The sequence below is a fragment of the Pieris napi genome, chromosome 2, assembly GCF_905475465.1.
Source record: "Pieris napi chromosome 2, ilPieNapi1.2, whole genome shotgun sequence".
NCBI classification, from domain to species: Eukaryota; Metazoa; Arthropoda; class Insecta; order Lepidoptera; family Pieridae; genus Pieris; species Pieris napi.
This window is the reverse complement of record NC_062235.1, coordinates 11,731,966-11,747,350: the sequence shown is the minus strand read 5'-3', so window position 1 is coordinate 11,747,350 and position 15,385 is coordinate 11,731,966. Positions and strand designations below refer to the sequence as shown.

The window sequence follows — 15,385 nt, the reverse complement described above, 5'->3', positions numbered from 1 at the left end:
TGCCAAAGTCAAAATATGTAATTCCTTAAACTTCCTTCGGACTGACTCCCGTGGGGACAACCCACAATACCGTCAGGTGCATTGATTATTTTTCTGCCTCGCTGCTATCAGCTCATCAGTCGAGGCTACCCTTGTAGTATCGAAAATGGATTTAAAAATATGTGCATCACTACATAGTATAAAACAAAGTCGCTTTCTCTGTCCCTGTTTCCCTTTGTATGCTTAAATCTTTGAAACTACACAACGGATTTTGATGCGGTTTTTTTTAATAGATAGAGTGATTCAAGAGAAAGGTTTATATGTATAATAACATCCATTAAATAGTGGAGAAGTACTGTTATTTTTGAGGTTTCTAATGTGATGTCGTAAATAATTACATTTTTTCCGCTTACATTGCAAACGCAGGCTGAACCCTACGAGTTTTATCAAAATAATGTACTAAGTATTGTACACATTAAAAAGGTCTACAGAAAAGTCCGTGATGGTATATGTCTATCTCTTATGGATAACCCACAATAACTTTTTTTTGTCATTTACTTTTACGACAAATAATGGCTAATTTTCGAAGCGATTTTAACCAATACAGCATTAATCCTTAACCAACTAAATATCTTGAATATATTGTTCATTTAATATAGATTTATATGGCCCTTTACACCGTATGATTTAAGTGAATATTTTCGAAGATATTACAGATTTAAAAATTGCGGGACGTAGCGTTTGCGGCGGTACCGGCCGGCCGCACAGTTTTTCTGTAGTGTATTTAGTATCAGCATTGCACCCGTGCGAAGCCGGGGCGGGTCGCTAGTATAATATAAAGTACCTATAGGTCTGTATTAGAAAATTACTTAAAAAATGTAATTAAAATTACAGAAATAAATTTGGACACATTAATAGATTTATTTTCTTCACAAAAATAACAAATTTATTGTACGTTTATTTATAATAAAAACAAACATGAGTTATTTCAAATGTAAGTTCAGATTCTTCATTAAAATCTCTTATATAAAAGTCCGTGATTGGTAAGAACGGACCATTTATTGTCAATACTATTTCAGCAGATCCCTCCTCATTCTCTGAAGTCTGAAAATAATTATAAATAATATTTTTAAATAAATTCAATCTCAAAAATAAGTTCAGTCTCGTATAACCAACATTAATTGAAATAAACTGTTTTATTTCTAAAATAGCGTCATCTAGGCATAAAAGCTTAAAGCTTCAAAGTAAACTTTATGTTCTATACGGACTAGTAATAAAATGATACTTGATGGCGCTTCTACAGTGTCCTATTGAACTAGTTGCGCCTGTAACTTCACTTAGGTACGTTTATTCCTAGGAATATAGCCTGCCTCAATAAAATATGGTCTATGCAGCGGATTAGAAATGTTTCAATGTGAACACGTACCGTCTCTCTATATCTTAGAAACTACGTAAATCCTGAGATCGTTCACGATATTTTTTCCGCTTTTACATTATTTATCATTGACCGCTCCTATTAAGGCAATATTTATAGGCAAGGCGTGTTATTTGTAAATTTATATTGGTGGCATAAAATTTAAAATCGGCTAGAAGTTTTAGATTTAATGCTCTACAAACCAAAAATTATTAAGACCATTAATTATATAATATGTTTTATTTAGTTTTTTTTGTTTGTTTTGAAATCAATATAAGTACCTACGCTGTAATAAAAGGTACTTACACAATCGTCACTTTGGACTATATAATACAATGGCGTCTCGTCCGACGCTTCATTTCCAATTAACAGCATGTGATTTAATTGTATTTGCAAATTGGAATCTTCACTCAATCTCAGGTATTTGCAAGAAATGGAAAACGTGTGAGTGGAATGTGTCGTTCCGTTTAAGGTGCTTAGATATTTTATATTGTGTAATTGCTGAAAAATACAGAAAAAATTAATCTTCATTTGCAAGTATGTAGAATAAAAATACTCATTCAAACAGTTTGTGAGGTTGTATGGATCTCTGGGTCTACTGAATTGATTATTAATTTTTTTGACGTGATAACGTCTTTAAAATCGTTTTAGTCGGGTGACATGTTCAGAAACTTGTGTCACATCAAAACCTCACGAGCGCGATCGCAGGTATAACGAGAGAGAGACGGACCGATCTCCCGTCTCATATCGAGCGCTGCCAGTCATTCCGTGAATGTATGAAGAAAAATGTATATCATAGTCGAATAAGTAAACTTGTCATTTTACACCCGAAATTTATCATCAAAAGTGTGAATAAAACGATAGATGTAATTTACAATTTGAAAAAATTGTTATCTTCATTAATTCCTTACTTCCCAAAAACTTATATCACCAATAAGACGTTATCACGTAAACATCTCGATCGTAAACCTACTTTACAAACAACCAATATTTTTTTTTTACCAATAAATGCATTTCTTGAATGTATAGTACACACGTCAGAAGTAAAACTTCTTTAGTTAACTAATTTTTAAGTCTTGTTCATATTTATACAAATCTTAAACTTTAGATTTCCGAGACTTAGAGGGAGGGAAAAAGGAAGATATGTAAGGAATTTAATTAATTTAATTGTCATTAAAAAGTGTCGAAAATTAATACAAATTTATAATCTTGCACCATGGCTATTAGCTTCTTGCTCCGTTCGCCCTTTCTCACTCTCTCTCTTTCGGTCTCTCCGTTTTCTTCGACAAAAACGCTGCACATCTTCGTGAAGCTAATATTATTATGGCGTTTTATCCGTAGATATTTTACGCTCATGTTCAAGAAGTTTCACTTCAAAAAATATTTTCTTGGAAGTCGGGTTTGCAACGCTGGAGAGAAAACGGTCGAACCTCAACGTTTCTTACAAACGCTGGCTTAACAATGAGTGATAATGTTAAAGGAAAAAAATAAATACTGTCATGCATAGCCTAGATATCTAACTGTACAAATTAAAAAAACTCGAAGACAGCTGCACCAATTCTGGAACTCTAGGAAGGTTTTTAATGAGAGAAAAAAACGACGGGTTGCACTCCGGGATTGCCGGCAGAAGTGAAAACTTGAATACATATTAACGTTGTGCATTTTTGATATTTTGGAATGGTAATCAGTATAAAAGTACTATCATTTATGTGGTAGAACACAATATTTATTTATTGCGCTATCGTACACAAACATGACAATTTATATTACATTAAACACGCCGCGCCAGCTGTCTACTCTCCATCCGTCAGTCTGACCAAATCGTTAATAATAAAGCTTTAGACGTGTCGCAAATTAACCTTGATGAATTGACTTAAGGTCCAATTCCACATGCATCAATGTATTTGATGAAAGAGACAAATGAATGAAAACCGTAACTTTATAGCACGAATGTTCATAATCTTTTAGTCAGTCTTACGAATTTGTCCTGACGCGAGTTTTACATTTTTTACCCATTCCAAAAAAGTGTACAACGCCACTATAGAAGTTTTCACTTCAAAAATTGAAAAGTTTAGTTTTTAGTAGTCCGGACGAACATATCTTTGGGGTAGCAAAGCAAAATGTTCCATATGTTAGTATATAGCTTACTAAAAGGGTTAGCTAAATAAAAAAAATAATATTAGGGGCTTTTTAATGGAAGTAATCTGTGTCGGAAATCTAAGTTATTTTACGAAGATTGAACCCAGATGAAATACAATCCATATTAACTTAAAGACTGTTTGGCCAGAGCAATCTCCTATCTCAAAAAAAAATGTGTGGGTGGTACTCATGTACACGCGTTAGAAGTTATACGGCTTTGGCGTAACAAGATAAATTTTTATCTTTCGCCTTATTCAACGTTTGGGGAGAAAACGACACTAACAATAGAAAAATAGTATATTTCATTACGAGTGCGGAAAGCTTGTCATTGCAAAGAGTTCCATTTCAAGAGCACTATTTCTACATACGACGAATTTATTACGTGGAGAGAAGAGAAAAAAGCAAATAGTTTTTCGGAAAATGTTATGTTGGCATACTTCTACGAACTCTCAGAAAAATTAAAACCTTCTACGTTATGGTCGAGGTTTTCGATGATAAAAAGTATGCTGAAAATAAAGAACGAGTTTTTTTTTGTTTTCACCCATTCTGTGTAGCCAAAGGGAATTATGCCCAAACAGCCAAATCTTCAGTAGAATTTTTTTATTGATATGAAATGGAAATGAAATTTAAACAGATGAAATGAAATGAAACCCAACCTAACTCATTGAATCAAATCATTAAATCTGATATTGAAACAAATTAGTAGCTTCTTTAAAGAAATATATGCATGAATCATACACACTTCTATGATTTTTTTAGTAAAAACTTCGTGGTTGGTTTTTTCTTTTTAATAGACATTATTTTGACAGTTGGGAAAGAGAACGCACGAGCTCGGAAATGGTAAAGAAAAAGCACGAGTGTGTAATAGCCCACATCCTGAACGCTATACGTCCTTGCAATACGTCCTTTTAATACATTGAAAGTTTTATTATAACGCATTACCTAGCTAAATAAAGTAAGCATTTAAATATAACAAACAAATTATTTCTACATAATTAAAAAATTGTCATTTTTATTTTAAAATGTTGACTATCCTAACTTCAGGGAGTCGATTTTTTGTGACGGTGTGCGCGCGCATCGTTAAAATTCTGTCATCATTTTTCACTAACGGGCCAAAAGAATTATAACTTCAAAAAATTATTTAAGAAAGCATTCAAGCGCCAGTGGATTAATTTTTAATTGACTTACATCACCATAAAATTTCCTAATATTGAACCCAGGCTTGAACAGCCAACATGGCTTCCTGTCGCATAGTGTAGGTTTCTCTATATACGGTAGACTTAGACAGGCGCTTTGTTTTTCAAAATCACACTTCGCCATAAACTCGCTTTCGGGGTTTAGATAGTAATATCCATCTGTAATCCATCAATCAATTAACCGACTTCAAAAGAGCAATATTGATCTGAATGTGACAAAGTTGCAGTTGTCAGCAGTGTTGGCCTAGGGGCTTTAGCGTGCGAGGTTCGATCCCCGGCTGTCCAACAATTGATTTTCTTTCTAAAGCGGGCCATAAACGGACCGCATGTTGCAGTCAAGACCAACTGCAATATGCGGTTTGCTCAGGAACTGCTCGAGCGGTTGTGTATTGCGAATATGAATTTAGTATGGAAACTGCAGATCGCCGTGCGGCGACCGCATATTGCAGTCGGTCTCGACTGCACATGCGGTCCGTCTATGGCCCGCTTTAGACTCAAAAATTCGACGTCATGTGTCATGCAGAGGAGGCTGACATGCCTATTCGGCAAATAGTCATGAAACAGATAGGAAAATCTGAAAAGATATTTCTAAAATTTAATAAAAATTTGAAATCGAATAGATTTTTTGGAACTAGACCTAAACAGAATAATAAAATTCGTGTAAACTATTTTGAAAAAAATAGCATATTATACTTATTAATAATTTCACATAATATTAATTATCTAAAAGTAACTTTATCGACATCTTAAGCCTATGATCGACGGGCGAGTAAGACCGTGGTTTTAAATACCGACGAACCTGGCTCGCGGCTCGTTGGTGCTGATCGATTAGCAAGCAAAACAGTCGCAAACATGTCTTGTTCTCTTTCCGACACGCGGTTTTGCATGGCGAGCCGAGTAAAAAATATAGCACGTGAGCCAGGCTCGGCGGTATTTAAAACCGTGGTTTTGCAATGATACACCGGCGAGCTTTACCGACGAGCCATAAAACCGCGGTCTTACTCGTCCGTCGATCAGGCCCTTTAATTCTTATCATCGACACTCGCATGAACACTAACACACGTCTTGGACGATCCGCGCGGATGTGTGCATGCAGGTAACCTGGAACCGTGCGCCAGTGCGATTTGTGACTTATTGTAGAAACCCATAGCTTGTCTTTATATATATTTTTACCGTTAAACATGAAATCAATTAATTAATTTAAAAATGGCGGTTGTTTCATCTTCCCGCATACTAACATGAACGCGTTAGCTCTATCGAAGCTTTTTGTGTTTTACGATCTATTTTACAATTCCACTGTGTGTAATTTATAATGATTTTAATAAATGTCCCATGTCTCAATCCGGCGTCGATGCGTCAGTTTGTCTCTTTCCCTAATATATGGTGAGGGGGCCGATGGCTGGCCATGCGTCATACGGGTGTACGGGTGAACGGGTGTTACTTGTGGTGACTGGTCGAACTTGAATTCGTGTATGCGGTGATGGTAGTTATTTCGACTATGTATTTGCGTGTTGTTGTTGTAAGTGCGTGCTCCTATTTCACCATGCCTAATGCTGAGACAGGGCAAATCTTTGTTTTTTTTTTAGTAACTATTCATTACCTAAGATGTCATGTGGAACATGGTGTAATGGTTGTAGCTCCTTACAAACATTGTTTGACACAAAAAAATTTGGCGATTAAAATGAGTAGTGGAGAGTTTATTTCCAGTTTACTTCTCGTCCGTTCTACGCCCTTGATTTGAGAACTGGCAGTAAATATAAAATTAGAAGCATTTAATATCTATATTTCTTTTTGACGTTCATAAGCGTACATTGTGTTACCTAAATGAATAAATAATTTTTGATTTGATTTGATTGTAAGAAATACATACCAGTATCGCCCTCAGATTCAATGTTTGCGCACGATCTCGCTGGATTCTTCTGGGAACCGGGATTCTTCTTGCCCGGTTCAGGCATTGATACATCTATAAATTATTAATCGCAATAAATTTTTCTGTTTTTGATTTCTCAATAAGCCCACATCTCTACAAAGCTGTCTTAAGGTCTCTTACATATGCGTGTTATAGTTTGTTCACTGTATAGGTATATTGTAGATTAGGTAGGTAATCCTACCCTAAAACCTATAGGTAACTATTTAACTGGAGATTAAGGAGAGGAGAGTAAATGCTGTACTCTCATCCCCGAGGTCATAGGGTCGATCCCCGGCTGTGCACCAATGGAGTTTCTTTCAATGTGCGCATTTAACATTCGCTCGAACGGTAAAGGAAAGCATCGTGAGACCGGCTTGCCTTAGACACAAAAAGTCGACGGCGTGTGTCAAGCACCGGAGGCTGACCACTTACTTGCCTATTAGGCAAATGATCATGAAAAAGATATAGAAATTTGAGGCCCAGACCTAAAAAAGTAGTAGCGCCACTCATTTTTTTCATGCTGCATCTCCAATTTCATTTGTTAAATATTAGTGATTAGTAAGCATTTAATTAATTCCCTCTTATAAGTATTATATATATTAAGAAATCTTGATGGCACTATTAAAACATGAAACACTCGATATATGATATCGAATGAATGTAGGTCTGATCTATGACCACAGATATAATTACATAGTTTATTTTTATTTTTTATTTTAACGATTTTGTTGCACATAGTATTGTCTTTTATTGACATAACTTTCAGACATAGAAAATCCCTTTTTTAGATTATTAGTCGATACCAACTCCGGGGAAATAAATACAGATAACACAACATTTTCTGCAGCTGTGATACTTTTTGACATTCAATACCTTTTGTCTTCAGTCACCGTGACAACGCACACTGTAGGTAAAGCTCGCGAAACGTCGGTTAAATTTAAAATTATGTAAAATAATTGTAAATTTATAATAAAACATAACTTCAAATCCGTTAAAAAAGTGTTTTCCTTTTTTAACGATTTTATTTTAATGCCCATTGGCTCTTACAGTTAAATAATTCATAACAATTTTAAAGTTTTGCAAGAAATAAATACCAATTATGACGTCGTTCTTCGGTAATTCGACATACAAAAGATGGCTGTATACATCATCAGGGCCTGGTGGACCGGGAGGCCCCTGAAGGCCAGGAATTGACGCACCCTAAAAGTTTTTCTTTAATTAAAAATTTCGGATATTCATTTAACATTGCTGACAGGCTTGTGAGTGCGTTGCCGGCCTCTTAAGGAGTAATACGATTTTGAAGGAAAAAGGGGGCAAACGAGCCTGCCCCCAGGAGGAGAGAGCCTGACCTAATGTTAATTGATACCGTGCGCATTCAAACTCTTGAAGCCAGAGGGCTTGCGAGTGCGTTGCCGGCCTTTTAAGGAGTAATACGCTTTTGAAGGAAAAAGGGAGCAAACGAGCCTTCCCCCAGGAGGAGAGAGCCTGACCTAATGTTAATTGATACCGTGCGCATGGAAACTCTTGAAGCCAGAGGGCTTGCGAGTGCGTTGCCGGCCTTTTAAGAATTGATACGATTTAGAAGGAAAAAGAGACCCCGCTCCCTAATGTTAAGTGCTACCGCCACCCGTGGACAATCAAAGCAAGAGGGCTCGCGAGTGCGCTGCCGGCCTTTTAAGAATTGATACGATTTAGAAGGAAAAAGGAGTTATTAAAGATTTTATGAATTTATTTTGTTATTGGGTTCGGGCGTAAGAGCGCTTTTTTAACAAAAGTAAAAGCTAAACTAATCAGTAAAAGCTCCTTCTATTTTCATCTAGACCTGTCGGAAATCCAAACGGCGATCCGACGCTTCCTTCAAATGTTTTTTTTTAATCTTACTTGTTCACCCTTCGCTCCTTTGAGTCCGGTAGAACCTCGATCCCCCTTTTCTCCCCCACTACCAGCTTCACCTATCGGTCCTTTGTCACCTTTCTCCCCCTCTAACCCACGTGGTCCTTGAATGCCTTTTTCTCCCATAAACCCTTGCCTTCCTTGAGCACCTGCTTCTCCATTAATTTTTGGTATCTCTGAAATATTAATGTGTAAGTTTAAGAATGTTTACTACATATTTCTTTATATATCGATTAAAACGTTATAAGAACGTCTAATTCTTTACCTATTATCGTATCGTATCTTAATTAATAAATAGGTTAATAATATAATCAATTGCAAAATTTATATTAATAACTAGTAGACTTGGCCAAGCGTTGCTGTGGCTAAGATTTTTGTTATATTACATAGTAGTAAACTATTCAAGAGAAACGGCAGGAGAACACCAATCCACCATGATTTTTTGGTGGTTATGCCATTAAATTATATGTGAAACGTTGGCACTTTCAACACAGCGCCATCTGTTACTATCAAATAATAAACAAATATTTTGCAATAAAAAATTATATTGCGGGTATAAATTGAGATGCAAGCTATCCTGTCTTTTAAGTTGGATCAAACAACACACGGTGTGCAAATTTGATTGATATCGGTTCAAACAACATTGACAAACAACGTGACACGTAATTTATATATATTAAGAATTTATGTATATTAAGATATACTTACATATTTTTTATAAATTATTTCAGAGTAGGTAGAGTTCATTTTTGGTTAGAATTGTAATTTTGTCGATGCTTGACTTAAGTAACCTAACATTAGTTAAGTTACATTTATATATTTTAGTTAATTATTAGAAGCGCAAACTGAATGCAATCATCGCACACTTGAAGCAAAATAAGCCCTTTAGTTTTTCCCACACTCATAAATTGTATTATATATAACATTCTCGCTTCCGATAATTATAAGTAGCAGAAGTATCACTAAGTATTAAGATCCCTTAAATAAGTCAAGTTTTTTTGTAGTGAAACTTCTTAAAGGCGCATGAGGTGAAATTTTTTACGGAAAGTCACGAAGATGTGCAGTGTTTTTGTCGAAAGGGAGAGAGTGATTGAGACCGATTGAAAGAGAGTGAGAAGGGTGAATAACCTTATAGAAATTCTATTTTTAAAATTAAAATTTCGTAAAGAGAATTTATGAAATATTAGTATTTTATATTTTATGCAAAATAATTTATTGAAATCTTAAATGAAGAATTAAAATGCCACGGGTTTTTATAATCGAAGAATTGAATTAAAAAAATTAAATTTATTATTTGCATTAATTTTCGACACTTAATATTTTAATGACACTTTAATTCCTAAGATATCTTCCTTTTTCTCCCTCTAAGTCTCGGAAATCTCAAGTTTTAGAAGAAATATGAACAAGAGTTAAAAATTAGTTTGCCAAAGAAGTTTTACTTCTGATGTGTTCTTTGTACGCACGCACTTTTTTAAATATATGTATTGTTAATCTAGCGTCGCAACGATTAAAGCCAGTTGACACCTAGCTTCAAACAAAGTGTTTCATTTATTTGAACATTCCTCCAACAACCGCCATCTAACGCCACCGAATTTAACTCTTGTCCATTATGCATTACAATTCTTTATTAAAGAGTATTTTTTATTTAAAGCATTCGTGTCGTTTTAATTATCATAAGCATTTTGATTAGACCCTGGAAGGGTTCGATTGTTTTGGAGTTGATCAGCTAAAAATATAACAAAGCTAAAAGTTTCCTTACTGGTTAAACTGGTACTGATTAAAATTAGGAAGTATAATTTTAATCCAAATTTATTATATATAACTTACCTGGTAGATCAGCGTACGCTGTGGAGCAATCATCAACTTTCGCTTTCTCCCATTTCAAACCTGGTCCTGTCTAAACAAATAGATTATTTACCAACATCTTACAGGGAACTTCCACTCTAATCAAAAGCTAACGAAATCATTAATTTTATTCATATTATACGTCACGATCAACTAGGAAGGACTAACGCTGGCCATAGACGGACCGCAGGTTGCAGCCGAGACCGACTGCTCTAGAGTAGTCGCACGGCGATCTGCAGTTTCCATACTACATTTATATCCGCAATACACGGATCGCTCGAGAAGTTCCTGGGTTGTCGGAGCAGTCGCTCTGAAGTCGAGTTCGCCGTGCGGTCGACTGCTTAGAGTTGCCAGACCCACAACACACGGACTGCTACAAGTGGTTGCTGACGACCGCCACTCCCTCCCCGCTCTCCGCTGAGTATCAATCCCTTACTCATTTCGGAATCTGTCCGTTGTCCGTAGTACTAACTAATTCACCAAATGAAACCACGGACATTCTAAAGTAGTTGAAAAACTTTTTAGTGTCTTTTCTCAGCGGATGTACAAAGTATGAAATATTCCATGCTGATCTCTTGACTGTAGTATTGGACGCACCCACAACTACGGTGTCTTCTACGTCTACGCTTGCGTAATAGCAGTACAAGTATCAATGTTTCTTCATCGAAATCCATCTTGTAAATAAACTCGCATCGGTATTTTTTTGCGGTCGAAGACAACTGCGCCAAGCATTCGTAGTCGATTGCATTATGCGGTCGTGATGCATTCGTGCACGACATCAACGCATCTCGACTGCAACATGCGATCCGTCTATAGTGACCTTAAGGCTCCGAGAAGCGATTGCCCGAACTAAAACCCGTCATAACATACGGGGCACGGGTAGCACGGTAAGCATTTTCTCCGTGCCTTTCTGCGATCGTCCTCTCGAAGTCTTCACAGCACTGGTTAGCACAAATATTACAATAGCAAGTAGAGGCCTAGGCTCTTTTCTCTGTTCTGTCTCTTTTCGAGTTTTACCCCCATAATACGTTAAGAGTGATAAAATCGCTAGCGTATTTTTGACACATTCTCTCATTTATTTAGCGTAATCCATACACCCTGTACTAAAAAGGCAATTGGTCAAAGGTAATATGAGGTCCTCTATAGTTGATCAATCACAATCGAACAGATTACAGAATGCACAATTGTTACGTCTTTTGTTTTACATTCCCATTCGTACTCGTTGGTTTATTACCACATACGCAGAGAAATATATTTATTTGAGAATGTTTTATTATATTGTTATAATGTTTAGTACTTACTATTCGTAAACCGCATTCTCCTAGAACAAAAAGTTCAGTTTCAAAGCCAAATTATTTATTTATCTTTTTAAATCTGAATACACCAATGAAACCAATAAAATTATATTTTTATTAAATCTGCCATATCGTGACAAAAAAAAATTTAAGGTAAAAATTTATAATTGTACAGAACATAGGTTATAGGGATAAGGGACACCAATAATCACAGCGATGACATCACTGGGGTTTTGGCGCCGGCCTCGGTTTAGACTGGTCGAGTCTTCTATAGTTGTTGGATATGAGAATTTTATAAAGGAGATTTCGTTAAGAGAAATGTCATAGAGCTTACTCAGTTCAGCTGATATTGTACGGGCTTGAGATTCCTGAAAAGAGAAAACAAGTCAGCAATGATTTACCGAATTAATTAAATGCCATTTTGCGTCTTAATTAGTAATATATATTACAAAAAAGAACATACCCAGCTCCTGATGTAGTAAGAACTGAATTTCAAGAGTAGGTGCCCAGTACAAAAAAAACATAATTTCAATTAATTAAGGATAAGCTAATTAATTATTAGGTAACTTCATATACTTTCTTAAGGCAGTTATTGCCGCGTACCCACTGAAGTATTTCCGAACCAAATTGACTCAGGGTCCTTCAAGAAAAGAGCGTACCAATTCTTAAAAGGCCGGCAACGTACCCGCGAGGCACCCTCTGGCATTGAGAGTGTCCATGGGCGGCGGTATCACTCAACATCAGGTGAGCCTCCTGCCAGATTTTTATAAAAAAAATGCATTATAATGGTTTTAATAACAGAAGGTTTTCCACTTTGTCATAAGTAAATACTGAAAGATTACATGCAATTACACTATGCTAAAATTACTTGAATTAATTATTTATTAAAATAGATTTTTAGATATTATTGTAAATTTATTTCCACTTACATCTGGTATTGCAGCCTCTTGACTTGAAGTGGATACAGTGCTGGATTCCACTGCTAAAATATTTGTTCAGTATATATAATATCACATAGTATGTGCTGTTAAATGCTTAAATATATGTGTTAAGTTTGCATTTAAACAAAACTATGTAGATAGCACTCCTTATAATTTAATAAGGTAGTTGGTAGTCTGTAGTTTAGTTTAATAATATTAACAATTTTTTATTTTCTTTTATGGCTCTGGCACGGTTTGTGCATTAGCCAGCGTAAAGTAAGTTATTTACTATTTGGTATTAAAAGGAACTTTAAAAAATCAAATTATTTCCTGTATTATATGATAATATGCAACAGTTTCTTGCAATTAATTTGTTATAAAAAGCCATATTCATCTATACTAAAATTATGAGTGAAGGTTAGAATTCTTGGTTAATGCAGCATGCCTTTGGTGAGAGAATAGTTTAATAAAAATACAAAAATGTATGCTTGTAATGTAATGTATTATGTCCAGTTGTGCGAAATCGAGAAGCTAGTTCTCATAAATTAATTCTTAGTTGTAATAGTGAAGTGAATATATCAAAATAAATTTTATTTAAGAGCATTTACTTATTTAGTAAAAAATTAACAAAGAACAAATAGGTTAACAAAATATAATAAAACACATACCCTCTCCATTGACTAATTGAAAACTATACACCAAAAATACTAAAGTCCAAACATTCACCATTTTCAAACAGTTTTATATATATAAACTGTCCGAGATATGGTTAAAAATAACACAATATATTTAAATACATAATTATCCTGTTAATGAGGAAATTTCCTATATGGTTTAGCCGGCTGGACAACAGAATTAGATTAGAATGACTAAATTAAATTAATAATTAGGTTGTGTAATATAATGGTATTTTGTGGTTCATTGTAATATTTTTAAAGTTTAATAGGCTGTTCACAGGTTTTTGGAAATTTTACATTTCACCTGTGCTAATTCAGTAGTCAATAAAAAAAAATGTTTTTCAAAAATATATTGTCACTGATATTATTAAAAGTTAATGATTGTACCTATTGATTTTATAAAAGACGTTTCTCTTTTTATTTTTTTATTATTAGTTTAGATAAACTTGAAATAAATCAAATTATTTTTATTTCTAAATTACTTTTTTACATTCTTTTAACTGCAGAAGAGAGTACTCTCCTCTGTCCACCAGAGGAGAGTAGGTACCACCATCAAAAACATAATATAATTATAGAAGGTTGTAAATGTTAAAGACTAACAAATTTCCATATTATTAGATATAAATAGATTTGATAAAAATTCAACATTTAGTAATATTTTTTAAGGTGAAATCTAAATCTTTTAAATGTTTTTGTAATTAATTCATGCATATACTTTTGCTATTGCCAACAACTTTATTATATAACATACCTAAGGCTTTCAATTTGAAAAGTTCTTACCTTTCCTTTTTTTTAAGTTTTTAGTTTGATTATATATTTAGGTAATCATTAATAACATCGAACTAAACACCATAGGTATTTATTATTATTTAATTATTATAATGTTTTCCTGTTTGCCGCAGGAAGTTATTGGTTATTTTAATGAATAAATTCAAATTTGGAAATTTAGTTTAGCCGCTAAAGTTTAATATAGTTTTGAGTTATGCTATTGGTAGCAAAACTTAAACAGACATATTTATACGTCTATAATAATGTTGGTTTTAGTTTTTATGTCAGTGTGAAATAACAAGCATAATTTATTAGCTAATTATTGAAAGTAAAACGGTTAATTTATTAAATATTCGTTTAAATACACCAATTATTAAAAGATATTAAAATTCGATATATTATAATATATTCTTGTCCACGCCCTCTCGTTTAATTGTTTTGTACTGCTACAAAAGCACAAACAAAGCAAAGAATTTGGTTGTGTTCTGTTCTTAAATTGATAGATGGCGCGCATTCACATTTTATCGTGGCCCTATGCCCTCAGTCCTGTTTTTTTTTAATTATTCGACATTAGCCTTTGACATTTGTTAAAGAATATATATATATTCGTGTTCTTTATATTCCCAAGTACATCGGTCATAGGACGTCTGCTTCTGCGATCAAAGACAAAAAAATTAATATATTCTTGTCCGCGCCCTCTCGTTTATTTGTATTGTACTGCTACAAAAGCACAAACACTGCCACAAAGCAAAGAATTTGGTTTGTTCCGAAATTGATAGATGGCGCGCATTAACATTTTAGCCATGGCCCTGTTTTTTATTATTCGACATTAGCCTTTGACATTAATTGTTAAAGAATATATATTCGAGTTCTTTATATTCACAAGTATATACATATATTTCTCATGTGTTTCTCATGTTCATATATATTTTTGGATCAAAGACTAATGTTACTTGATATTCACGATATTTTTTTTTTCGTAAAGTAAAAGAATAATTGTAATGACTATATAGAACCATTCATCCAATTGATGTACATTTATATATTAATCTATGTTTATCCGCGAAAATATCTCATCAATCACTAACATTTACTTACCATTGAAACAGCAGCCAAGCCCAAATTTGCTCACAAACAAAATCATACGACCCTCGGCTATTTACAATGGAAAAATAATAAGAATGAAAGATTGTTCTTGTCCAAATAGTTCGGATAGGTATTACCTAAAGATAATATTTCACGGAAGTGGAAATGACTCATTTCAAATGAGTGACGGAACGATTGATGGCACCTCCCGTTTGTTATTTGAAAAAGCGAGGCCCATTTCTAGTGTTAGCGGAGGATATCAAT

General features: G+C 34.3%; 1 protein-coding gene across 1 annotated transcript; it reads right to left on the bottom strand.

Annotated features, from left to right (window-relative positions):
- Positions 1 to 876: 876 nt before the first annotated feature.
- LOC125059523 (collagen alpha-1(V) chain-like) lies at positions 877 to 13,474 on the bottom strand. Its single transcript, XM_047663977.1, has 11 exons — positions 13,259 to 13,474; positions 12,600 to 12,652; positions 12,005 to 12,038; positions 11,677 to 11,696; positions 10,358 to 10,427; positions 8,519 to 8,706; positions 7,732 to 7,837; positions 6,599 to 6,691; positions 4,721 to 4,887; positions 1,700 to 1,894; positions 877 to 1,083 (listed from the first exon to the last, which is right to left on the bottom strand). Exons 1-11 carry the CDS (start codon positions 13,317 to 13,319, stop codon positions 937 to 939), a joined length of 1,134 nt encoding a protein of 377 aa, XP_047519933.1. The 5' UTR covers positions 13,320 to 13,474; the 3' UTR covers positions 877 to 936.
- Positions 13,475 to 15,385: the final 1,911 nt, after the last annotated feature.